Below are 13,070 nucleotides of genomic sequence, written 5' to 3' on the forward strand. Positions count from 1 at the left end.
TTTTTATGAAGATTATTATTGGGCCTTGTCTACCTTGTCTTGTTGGTTGCGCGCCTACATTGCACTGACTTACAGTCGCTTAAGCTTCCAGTGCCTAGTAAAATTATGGCACACTCGACTAGGTCGGCAGCCACTATGGCTGCTTTTGCAACCAACGCACCTCTTGCAGATATTTGTATGGTGGTGGTATGGTCTACTCCAGATTCCTTTATCAAGCATTACAAGATAGACTGCTACGCCTCTGCTGATGCCTCTTTTGGAAGGTGTGTTCTGCAACAGGTTCTTTCTGATAAGTAATCAGTGGTGGTCCCTCCTTGTTGGGGCTGCTTTGGTACATCCCATGTGATGGCATGCCACCTGGGGAAAACGGACCATTGGTCTCATCTGAAGGGTGGTTTTCCCAGGTATCATGCCATCACGGCCCTCCCTGTTGGAGGGTACCTAGAGTTTTGTACCACCTTTCAAATTATTATTGTTCGGAGTTGTACTGTTTTAGATTGTGTAATCAAGTCAAGACCTTGCTAGATCTATTAGGAATGAATGTGGTTCTGTGTTACTTGGGACAGTGTCTCTGTTTTCCTTGCTGGTAGGCCTGTTGGCCCTTGGTTCTTTCTCAGATATCTCACTTCGGACTCGTCACAAATGAACTGGAGTGGGAGGGGCTTTGTTGCCCCAGGTCTTGACTTCAATACATTCTTGCCTTCGAACGCTAGATGGTGCTATAACCCATGTGATGGCATGATACCTGGGAAAACCACCCTTCATGTGAGACCAATGGTCCGTTCTACCCAGTAGAGTTGGAACCAATAAAAAAGCCAGGGGAAAAAATAATCAGTTTATGGAATCAGAAGAAACTAATTTTCTGTAGATTGTATATACATACACTTCATAACACTTCCTCTCTCCGCCACTGCCCCAAAAAAGTGTATGTCCTCTTCAAAAAAAGTTACACTTACAATTATGTGTTTCTAAGAATAAGCAAAAATATTTATAGGGAAATGTATTTAACGCAAAAAAAAAGGCAAAAAGGTTACAGGCCACTATACTTTTCAGGTTATTATTATATTTTGGCTGCTTTTGGATTGGGGTTTTCAATGCATACATGTAATTTCCTGGTTGAGCTTTAACCTGAGCAAGACTGTAGAACAATTATTTCAATGCATATGAAAATTTAGGCATATATTTGAACCATCACCATTTTGTTTTCTTCACAGCTCTATAACTGAATCTAATTCATGTGAAATAGCTTACCAATTGTGTTTTAATCCCAGTGGAAACCTTGCCTATGAACAATCTTTTGTATTTGTATTGTTGGAGGTTTTAATTCGGAGCATCCAGGTTAAAATTAGCGTACAGTTCTCTGTAGGTTTGCTTCCTGCACCTGATGATAATAAGAGTTTCTGCATAATTCAATGCATATTTACTTGGATTTGAGGCAGACAATAGATTGAGAGCTAAAAGTGATTTGAAACAGGTTTGCTTCTCATACTGTATGCACATATATTTCTGCCCCGAACTATAGTCAGTATATATTTATATGACCACATTTACACCAGTTATGGTGAACTCCTCTAGCATTATTTGGCCATGTATGCCACTCCTATGTTATAAATATGCAAGTCAGTTCATAGTTATGAAACTTCACTATGTTTTAATTTGTTCTGCTACACAAAATTGCATTAATAGTTGTGTGTTGACTCCTAACACAGATTTCTCTTTTACTTAATATACATTTATTTTTTAATTGAGATGTTCAAGGCAACTATGGGGGGGTTGTGGGGGGGATGCTTTCTTTTGGCAAACAACGGCAGTCTCTGTAATAAAAACCTGAACTATGTATTTTTTTTCTTACTCTGCAGATACAGGGTTGTGGTATCGTATCCTCCTCAGAGTGAAGCTGAGCTTGAACTTAAAGAAGGAGATGTTGTTTTTGTACACAAAAAACGTGAAGATGGCTGGTTCAAAGGCACATTGCAGAGAAATGGAAAAACTGGCCTTTTCCCTGGCAGCTTTGTGGAGAGTATCTGAGAAGACTCATTTCAAATGTTTCAAATCGCACAGCACTATAAAATAGCACAAATGTTTTACAAGAGAGAGTGCAGCCATGGAAAACCTTTTAAATATCTGTAATATAAACAAATTTATAGTTTATGTTTTCCAGTACCCCACAGCACAATTTTGCCAGCAAAGAAAGATTATGAGAGTCTTGCTGGGTGCTTTTTATTATTATTGTTATTATTATTATTTTGAAATTTTAAGTGTAATGTGTGCCTTGTAATGTCTGATTTTGTTCTGCACAGGAAGTTTTCTTTGAAATATGTAACACAAAAGAGCAATTGTTTACAAGGCTGTAACTAATTTATTCTTGGATTTCTAAACTTGAATTCTGTTTTGTAGCTTAATCTTGGTGATTATGATTAACAAGTTATTAATTTATGAAATTAGGAAAGGAGAAGCTGGATTATCTCCTTAAATATAAAGGAATAGTTTCTGACAGATTGCTTTCTCCCACTGTGTGTGACAGTGAAGTGAGTTTGTTTTATGGCTTAATGTTGGCTGTAATGATGGTGATGTGGTGTCAAATTGAATCTGCAAACTGGGATAAAATGGTACTGTGGGCTTTTCTTACTTTGGGTGTCAATGACATGTATAAATTCCCCAGACAGTATAATCTTTCTGAAAGGCAAAGATATAACAGTACAACAGAGTTAACATTCTCAACGTGAAAGAGAAAAATAGAAAAAAATGCCAGAAAATGGGAAATCATCTTCCTCTAATTCATGTCTGTTCAAGAATTTTGGACCTCTGTCAAGATTTAGCTTTGAAGATCTGGCTAGTTCTTTGGATACTTGGCACTCACAGAATATAAATGAGATAAAAAGATGTTAGCAGCAAAACAATTGGAGAAATGGGAAATAGTAATTAGCTGTAAGAATTGGGAGGGTTTAAAATTTAAATTCAAGTTGCATTCACTGTCTAAATGTGCCAAGAAATGTTGTTTGCTTTTACCTTTTCAAAGTGATTTGCATGGCTAAGAGACAATTTTACCATGTTTGAGCAATAGTGGTGGTAAGTGATACACTTGTGTTTTTAAAGTAAAGGCTGTAAGAACACTGTGAAAATTTTGCTAATTTTGTAACTATTGCTACTTTTATATGTCTTAACTACTCATTGTCTTGCATGTATTACCAAATTATCACAGGCATACAAAACATTGCATGATTTATAGATTACATTCCAGTCTCCTGTTGTGGGTTTTTAAAAGTGCCCATTTGGGGATGTTAAATCAAGCAGATATCTGCTAGCAAAGAAGCTACTGACCAAGACTAGTGAGTGAGTCCTAATTATGTAGAGAATACTCTAAACCTTCATAGCATTTCAGCCATTAATATTTAGAAGTGTAAGATGTTTGGGGAGCATGTCCTTTACCACATTTCAGAAATGGAAGAACATACTTGCTCTTAGTTTTCCCCGTTGCTACCTTTTCACTCTTACTCATCAAACACTAAAAATTCACTTCTTTACAACAGGGATGGGGGGAATGAACACTTCCATATCACTCCTTTCTCTGTGCTCCACTACATGGAATCACAGGGACCGAGACAATACAGCAGTGGCAACATTCTTCAGTTTCCATCCCAGTATGTTGATCTTGGCCTTGGGTATATGTGGCGATATCAGTTTACAAGTCCCAACATAGATGTGGGAGAGGATTGTGTTCCAGCTTTATTTATGATTCTTGTTACACATCTCATTTCAGATAAAATGTAACGCTCTTGAAACCTTTTTTTCTGTCCATCTTTTTGAGGGAGTGAGAGTGGTCTAAATCTTCTGCCCAGTCCAACTACCAATCTACCCATATCCAATTACTAATCTTCCCTCTTCCTCTCCATTTTAACTGAAGTGGCTGGGAGAGCTAAGCGAGTGGAGTACAATGGGAAGATACTCCTTTTTTGTCTCTTGCACATTCCTCTAGTTTCCTTCTTGAATTGTTCCCTGACTGGAAGGGATGGAAACAAAGGAGATTCTCCTTCAAATCTTCCCCCATTCTCAGCTTTTGGAACAGCTTCCCAGCTGAAAAAGGCAAGAGATTCCCCACCCTCAAGTCCATCTGTCTTTGCCTTTGATTCCTCTCAACAAATACGGAGTTAGGGAGAAGCAAGTTGGCAACTGACAGGCCAGACCCCTGTGTGCCTGGGAACTGGCAGCTGCTAATTTTTAAATGAATCCTGTACGAAAAATATATTTTCAGCGTTTTAAAAAATGATTTGGCACTGATTTGGTATATATATGAGTTGTATGTTATACCATTGCTTGACTATAGCAATCTCATTACACCATACACAGCTTTGGCCTGTTTCTACATCAGGTTTTAACTTGTTACCACCTTTTAATCTGGTAGGGCTCCTGCTTCTTTAAGCAACAGACAAAAAAATTAATCAGTATAGATTTTCTTGGCATAGTTACGCTGTCATGGGGAAAGCTTCATCTGTTGAATTTCTGTCCATCATACAGCTGCTAAGGACAATAACTTATGAGTAACAGCAGGTGACCAGCACCACTTTCTCAACTATCAGAATTGATGGGCTTGGAAAGCTCTTATTCCTTTCCAGAATTGAATGTGCTGCACAATATGAATTAAAGGAGATATATGCAATATACAGGAGAAAAATACAGACTCGCTGGTAGGCTAATGATTTTCTGATATAAAACAATTGATTTTTGCTTTACATGTGAGGAGGAAATTATTAGCTGGAGGAGTTTCTTGCAATATCAAGTAGTTTCATGATGGTCTTAATATAAATTATCTTCTTGAAACAAATCATTCCTAATTTAACACCCATGTGAGACACTGTACAAGTCAATTCTTGTGGATTTTAAAAAGATTAGTTACTTGAATATTCATGTGATATACAAGCTATTTGAAATGAACTTTAGTTCAGCATAACTTGACACTAATGTGTCAACTTATTTTCACAAATTAGTTTTTATATATTAAACAGACTACTGCAAATAATTTTTCTTTTCTCCATAAGGTAGAATATCTGTGTGACACAGATACCTCTATTCATAGGGTTTTATTATGTAAAGTCTATCAAAATATAAATGAATATGATAGTGTTGTTAGATACAATACATTTTCTAATGACTTTTTAAGAAAAGGAATCACTTTTTGTTTTTAAGGGCTTGTTACACAACAGTACAACAATAACAAAAATGCAGTTTTCTATGCCTTGTGACCTTTATAAACTTGTGGGAGTTGGGTTAGGGTTTTTTGGCTAGTGTGTCATCTGGTATAAGAACAAAACACTCTTTACATTCATTTTGTGTATTTCCATTAAGAACTTCTGTGGAAAATTTTAATGCCTATATTTAAGGTCCAGTGAATGTTACATGTTTTTCTCTGTTAAATTTCCATTCCTAATAAATATTTTCTTAGCAAACATCTTAAACCTATTGTGTGTAAAAGACTGTTAAGGTTAAGGGTCAAATAATACATGTTTTGCTTATCTATGTTCATTAAACAAAACAATAAAACAAAAATCCAGTTAAGCTACATAAGATGAATTACAAGTGGAGAGAAAAGTCGTTAAGATGGCTGTGAAGTAAATGGAGCTTTCCTTGCTGATGAGCTTCTCTATCTCTGTCTGATTCTATTAATATCTGTAGGAGGTAGTTTCTGTGCCAGTCTGCTCATGCTTTTATTAAATCAGTCTAGGTCTGCTACATGCATACCAACAGGTATTTCAGAGCTGTTTATGCATAAGTGTATTTCCTGTAGAAATGAAAAATCCAATACAATTTGATGGTATTCTTCAATTTACAATAGCAGAGGTGTTTTGGTGACTTTTCTTATGAAAATGGCATTAAAGGAACCCTAAGGATACCACAAGGACAAAAGTGAAGCACGGGAAATATGTTACCAGTAAAATGATTTTAATGTAGGGATCTGTGTGAAGAAAGCATATGTGCACAGGGGTAGCTTAAAGATTTGAAGAGCCAAATGCAAGAAGGCAGGAGGCTTTCAGTAGAGAAATCCATGCTCCTAGCAGAAGGCCTGGTCCCTGCACCCATTAGTTGGGAGGTGGCAGAAGGAGTAGGTGGTGATGCCCAAGACAAACAAAAAAACCCTGCTCCTACCATAAACGTGACTGTAGAAATTTTGCTAATATGTGATATTATGCAAAGAGCACGCTGTTTTTATAGTTTATTTTATTTTATTTATTTTATTTGTTTCATTTATAGACCGCCCATAGCAAGTGGCTCTCTGGGCGGTGTACAAAAAGGTTAAAATACAAAATATCAACAATAAAATCAGACAACAAACAATAAACACAAGCAGCAACAAAAGAAAAGATAAAAAAATTAAATTATAACATAAACGCTTAAAATGCCTGGGAGCATAGCCAGGTCTTAACCTGGCGCCGAAAAGATAGAAGCGTAGGCGCCAGGCGTACTTCTTCGGAGAGGCTGTTCCACAGTTCGGGGGCCACTACAGAAAAAGCCCTAGATCGAGTAACTGTCCTCCGGGCTTCTCGATGGGTTGGTACCCGGAGGAGGGCCTTAGATGCTGAGCGAAGTGACCGGGTAGGTTCATAGCGGGAGAGGCGTTCCACAAGATATTGCGGTCCCACGCCGTGTAAGGCTTTATAGGTCAAAACCAGCACCTTGAATCTGGCTCGGAAACAAATAGGTAGCCAGTGCAAACGGGCCAGAACAAGTGTTATATGTGCTGACCGGCTGGTCCTCGTCAGCAGTCTGGCTGCTGCGTTTTGCACTAGCTGAAGCTTCCGAACTGTCTTCAAGGGCAGCCCTACGTAGAGCGCATTACAGTAATCCAGCCTAGAAGTTACCAGAGCATGAACAACTGAGGCGAGGTCATCCCTGTCCAGATAGGGGCGTAGCTGGGCTACCAACCAAAGGTGGTAGAACGCATTCCTTGCCACCGAGGCCACTTGCGCCTCAAGAGACAAGGAAGGATCGAAAAGGACTCCCAGACTATGAACCTGTTCCTTCAAGGGGAGTGTGACCCCATCTAGAACAGGGTGAACATCCACCATCTGGGCAGGGGAGGCACTCACCAACAGTGTCTCAGTCTTGTCTGGATTGAGTCTCAGTTTATTAGCTCTCATCCAGTCCATTATCGCGGTCAGGCAATGATTCAGCACATCCACAGACTCACCTGTAGAAGATGAAAAGGAGAAATAGAGCTGCGTGTCATCAACGTATTGGTGGCAACGCACTCCAGAACTCCTGATGACGGCACCCAGAGGCTGCATGTAGATGTTAAAAAGCATGGGGGACAAAATCGACCCCTGAGGGACTCCACAATGGAGAGTCCAAGGTGTCGAGCAATGTTCCCCAAGTACTACCTTCTGGCGACGATCCGCCAAGTAGGAGCGGAAGCACTGCCAAGCAGTGCCTCCAACTCCCAACTCCGCGAGTCTCCCCAGAAGGATACCATGGTCGATGGTATCAAACGCCGCTGAGAGATCAAGGAGAATCAACAGAGTCACACTCCCTCTGTCCCTCTCCCGACAGAGGTCATCGTACAGGGCAACCAAGGCTGTTTCAGTGCCAAAACCAGGCCTAAAACCGGATTGAAACGGATCCAGATAATCGGTCTCATCCAAGAGCACCTGGAGCTGATTGGCAACCACCCGCTCCAGAACCTTGCCCAAAAAGGGGATATTTGCCACCGGTCTATAATTGTTCAAGTTATCTGGGTCTAAGGAAGGTTTCTTCAAAAGAGGTCTCACTACTGCCTCCTTTTAAAACAATGTAAACTACACATTTTTGTAAATCATGTTGTAATTCTATTGAAGAAAAAGTATACACTTGGATACAGATCAGCAAAATGAAATGTATATACAAGGAGTGTTTCCAGAGAAACTTGAAATCTCAATTTTTGCTTGCACTGAAGCAGAGAAAATTCTGAGCTGCAAAAAACAACGTTAGCACATAAATTGCATACACTTAAAACAAGAAAGTGTCCTTATATTTATAAGTGTTCTTGCTCAGTGTTTGGCATTTTTATAGAAGCTGAATATCTTGTAATAAGGAAAAGTGGGAAAGGCATATGGTGAAGGGAAACGAGCTGGGATACACAAGAGGGCAAGGCAAAGAAGCTTCACCTACTTAACACTGCAAAGTAGATCGATACAGTGTCTGCATGTTTTCAAACATATAGTTCCATTTGTGAAACTGAGCAAGCTGCTTGTACTGGGGGGAGGAGGTCTTGAGTTGGCTACCTGTTCATTTATCCTACTCCATGGAAACAAATCAAGATATGGAACAAATCATAATGGCAAAAATTTGCTTTTAAAAAAAAGCTAAGATTCTTAATGTTTAGTGTAGCATTTTGTAGAATTGTATAAGGCAACTAGCCATGCTATGCTAAGCAGCTTTCTGAAAAATAACTATCCCATATCTGATGCATAGCAAGATGGTGAATGGATTTGGAGTCTACAGTTCAGCCATTGTAATCAGCTAGGGGAGAACTGTTTTTAGAGAAACAGCTTACACAGGATGATACAGAACATTCCCCTTTGATCATCTGCTTGACACATTACACCTGATGGGGTAGGGCCTTTTTAAGAAGCATGGTACTTCCTAAAGGCCTCAAATTTATACAGAAATTACATCAAGAAATCATAGGACTGTATATAGGAGTGTATCGCTAGAGATTCTTAGAGTTAATGCTCCATTCGCTCTTCCCTTAACAGATGTAATTAACAAACAGGTAATTAAGCTAATAGATACTGTGTTGCATCTTATGTGATTATATAAAATGTAATTTGTTTTTATGAGCAAAGTATCTTTTATTTTAACTCAAGGTTTCCTCAGTGCATAATGAGGGAAAGTTAACATTGACAGAACACATATGAACATCTACATCAAGATACTCTAGAATAAATGGAGTGAAGCAATGCTATAAAAGAGTGAAGGGTGATTTCACATACCATGATTTCCATGTGATAATTGTGCAATTATTGATTATCTTAATGTGTGAACTGCTGTCAATGCTGCATGGCTGGGCATAACAGATCATTGCCTCTCAATCATGTAAATAGGCAATTCCCCAACCAGGTGTAAGGTGAAAATATCAGTAAGTGTTTTAATATTTTATTATGCAGCAAGCATATACATTACATCTTGTTCAAAGCAATTATAGTCTGAGAGAACAATAGAATAGAGGGTAAAGAAATGATTATAATGTAGCAGTAGAAAAGTTAACATCTGGTATCAGGCAGCAGAGTAACGAACGTATGCTGACTCGAGAATAGCTACACTGAAGATAAGCAATTTAGGAATAGATTTATAGCAACATAATTTAGTTGAATCTATGGATAGCCAATTTTACATTTAATGTGTTGAATTTGCTTGAAAAAAGGTGGGATGAGATTCAGGAGACTATACTACAGCTTCTAAAGGATGGTAACGGAAAGAGGAGATGCCATTTTGTGGCATGTTATGGCTACACTGCAGCTTTGTTGAGTATGGGCTGATTTTATTGAGAAGCTGGATGTGTGGAAAGCACTTACCTGGGCAGGATACTATGCAGCCTGACATCACAATTAAAGGGTCCTTAACTTATGTTCCACCTCCTATGCATGCAGTGTTCACTTGTAATGCCCCAAACCTATATCTCTGACGAAGCTGCACTGGTAGGCAAATATAGTGACCAGTACATAGATTAAAAATCAAAGAGCCACATGGAACTCTCCTTTTCACTCACCCAGGATTGCATTTAAAATTGCTCTAATGCTTTTGCAGAAATCAGTTTCATGTTGTTTAGAAGTACTCATACGAAAACTTGGTTTACAAGTTCTCTTCCATTCACTGTAGTCTCAAAATAACTGACAGTACTCTTGACCAATGTTTGGCAGTTCCCTCTGATATTTCAACTAGGTTGAATATGTGCCTGATCTTTTGAACTAGATTTGAGTACTAGCTTATAATATACGGTCATGGCCTCTTTAACAACAAAAAACTAGCATGCCCACATGACAGCTGTCACAGGCACAGAAGTCAGAGGTTTATTATATAGTTTCCTTTGCCCTGGAACAAAACTAATTAAAGGGTTGTGCTTTTCCCCCCTTCTCTTTCCTAATTGCTTGTTCTTAGAAATCCACGTTTTGTTCATCCTCCCCACCTCTTTTTTCCCCTCCCCACCCCCTGAGTATTTGACAAATTGTTCTGGATCTGCATCATATTTACATAATTTGAGCATGAGCGGCATGCTACACCACATTAGTTCAAATGATGAATAAGTCAAACTAATTGGGGCATGCAGTAGGCAGGCACAGAATAGGGTTCACTTGGCATGTATGCTGTAATCAACTGCAGATTCTTAGCAGAGGAAAAATAAAGGGGAGAAAGTCATTCTTAATCTTGTTCTACTCATTGAAACATGAAATTAAGCATCTAATGTTTTTTTATTCATAATACATTTAAAAACAAGTCCTTGCTGTGTAATGTTATGCAGGGAGCACATCTGGTTCATTACTTCTTAGAAATTCAAACTTTAATCTCCCCCATCCCCCCCCCCGTCCCCAAACAAAACCAAAATGCGAGTGTGAAACAAACTTGCTTCCTTTTATATAGAGTTTAATTATATAAGAGAGGATGTGGGAACTTGGAATAGTTCTGTAGTAGAAGAAATCGATTTTGTATTGAAAGATAACAAATCAAGGATGAATGTAAGTAGGGATGGGCTTTTAACTCTCTTTATTGCTGATGCACAATAGAAGTTTCCTTCCCCACCTTCTTAGTGGGATGCTGTATCCTATAGTCATGACAGCCACTCTGTTTATTTAGATTGACAGTTGTATAATCTGCCTTGCTTGGCTGTATTCAAAAACAAGTGTGCCTTGCCCTTAGATGAGTTGTCCACACTTTTTAACCACATCTACCAACATTGATTTGGTTTGTAATTTATAATACATATTTGCTACTATTTGAGCCTGATTTCAATGTGACACCTGACATGTTAAACCATGCATACAACATGAAGCATTCTATATGGCCAACATCTCATTTCAACTGGGCCCTTGACACCCTACACCTGTAGGTCTAGAGTATCAGTGAAACACCCACCAGCCCACAGGTCTCCAATAAGCATAACTGAGGCAACCTGGTTTAAACTAACCACAAGCATGTGAACACTGCAAAGGCAAAGGTATTGTTTTTATGTTCCAAGCACCACAATAAAATTGGCTACTTTTGACATAACATTTGGGGCCATGGGCAACCCCGGGGGGCAAGGGTGCAGTCACCCACCACCACCAGTGAAGCATGATCTCCAGATTCCTAGCTTTCATTTAAAAAAAAGTCTCTAGCATTTGTAGAAGCTGAGACATGACAAAATATGCAGACACTGTTCTTCTCAATTGTTTTGCTCCTCCCTTTCAGTGTTTTCCTTTGCCTCCCCACCCCCCAAAAAATCCTGTCCATGTTTGGGGCATCAAAATCATAGGACAACACTGATAATTATAACAATGTCATTGTTTTGTAAGGATTCCTGTTTGGAAGCAGAATATTCCCCCCATCCCCAGTTGCGGTAGAATCAAACAGGAAGCAGGGTGCCTTACAGAAGAGAAACCTACCAGCTAGTGTAAGAGGTCAGCACTACCTTTTTAAAAAACAGTCAGCACAGAGATTAGGGATAGAAAAAAATTCAGTTCTCTCAGTCTCTCATTTTTCCTATCTTGAACTCAGTTCTGCAGCAATTTGCAAATGTTTTCTTCACAAATTCTTCATGAAAATTATTCAGCATTTTAGTGTGAATTTCTCCTGCTAAACACATTTTTGTATGCAGTTTTGACTAATGTACACATTTTCTGCAAGCAATTTATTCTAATAAAATGCATGTTTGTATGTTATTCTCACTAATATATTAATTTTATGAACATTCTCCCCTAATACATGCATTTTTATAAACCTTGTTTGCAAAATTCAAGTAAGTGCAAATTTTTAAGGATGGCTCTTTCAATTCTCATATTGTTTTAGAAAGTGCGAATTTGATAAATTTGGCTTTAAATGTAAACTGAAACTAATTTGTTCCGCATCCCTACTCCTCATATAGATTCCAAATACAGGAATACTGAGCCCATATGCCTATCAATTATGCAAGACTTCTTGAAGTGACAATCTTGCATCTGACTAAATTATTGGGGTTACTCTGCCCTTATGCATTCAAAGACACCAGCACCTTTTGTTGACAACTCAGAAGTCACTGTTAGTAGTCTCCCATGGCTTCATTGCATGGGTTGTATCCACCAGGAGCTGTCTATTCAGTACTATGGATCCAATTCTGAGATCAGGCAAGCCCCTTTCCTGTTGAACTCCTAGTGCTTGGTGAAGACCTTTTTATTTTGGCAAGCATTTTAAGCAAGTTTCTCTGACTTAATTGTTAAGTTTAACTTATTTTCTTTATTGTATCTTTTAACCTTATTGTTTACTGCTTAGAGACTGCAGTGTTAAGTAGTGTATAAATTGTTGAAATAAGAAAGTATTCTGACATGCAGATGTTCTGTGTCTGAGTGCAGATTCTTCAACATCACAAAGTCGGAAATAGGGGCATTTGTGTACTTGGAATATGCTTTTTTTTTTACATCAAGGTCTATTTATAAAAACACCTAAGTAGTATAGACTCACCTATGTGTTGTTACACACTACTGAATGCTCTTGACTGCCTGCTATATACTGTATTAATTTTCTCTATAATAACCTGACCTATTGAGCAGGGGATTGGACTCAGTGGCCTTATAGGCCCCTTCCAACTCTACTATTCTATGATTCTATGATATACAGTAGGGCCCTGCTTTACAGTGCTTCGCTTTACAGCGATTCACTAATGCGGCAGCTTTCAATTAGGGAAAGTCCCCGCATTAAGGTGCTTGTTCCATTTTTACAGTGGTTTTTTTCCGTCGCGTGCCATTCTGATGTCATTTTCGCACAATGCACCCCATTATCGTCAATGGGTTCCGCTTTACGGCAATTTCCGCTTTATGGCGGCAGTCCGGAACGGAACCTGCCGTATAAGCGGGGCCTGCCTGTATGACTAA

The 13,070-nt window shown here is 38.8% G+C and overlaps 1 protein-coding gene across 3 annotated transcripts in view; it reads left to right on the forward strand.

Annotated features, from left to right (window-relative positions):
- The window catches only part of SH3RF1 (SH3 domain containing ring finger 1), a 112,175-nt gene extending 106,423 nt beyond the window's left edge, over nucleotides 1-5,752 (forward strand). For all 3 annotated transcript variants that reach the window (XM_061584113.1, XM_061584114.1, XM_061584115.1), the window contains one exon: nucleotides 1,860-5,752. In XM_061584113.1, the coding sequence (XP_061440097.1) occupies nucleotides 1,860-2,028 (169 nt within the window). In that variant the 3' untranslated portion in view covers nucleotides 2,029-5,752. The remainder of the gene's footprint in view (nucleotides 1-1,859) is intronic.
- Nucleotides 5,753-13,070: the final 7,318 nt, after the last annotated feature.

Source organism: Rhineura floridana, chromosome 9, assembly GCF_030035675.1.
Source record: "Rhineura floridana isolate rRhiFlo1 chromosome 9, rRhiFlo1.hap2, whole genome shotgun sequence".
Taxonomy (NCBI): Eukaryota; Metazoa; Chordata; class Lepidosauria; order Squamata; family Rhineuridae; genus Rhineura; species Rhineura floridana.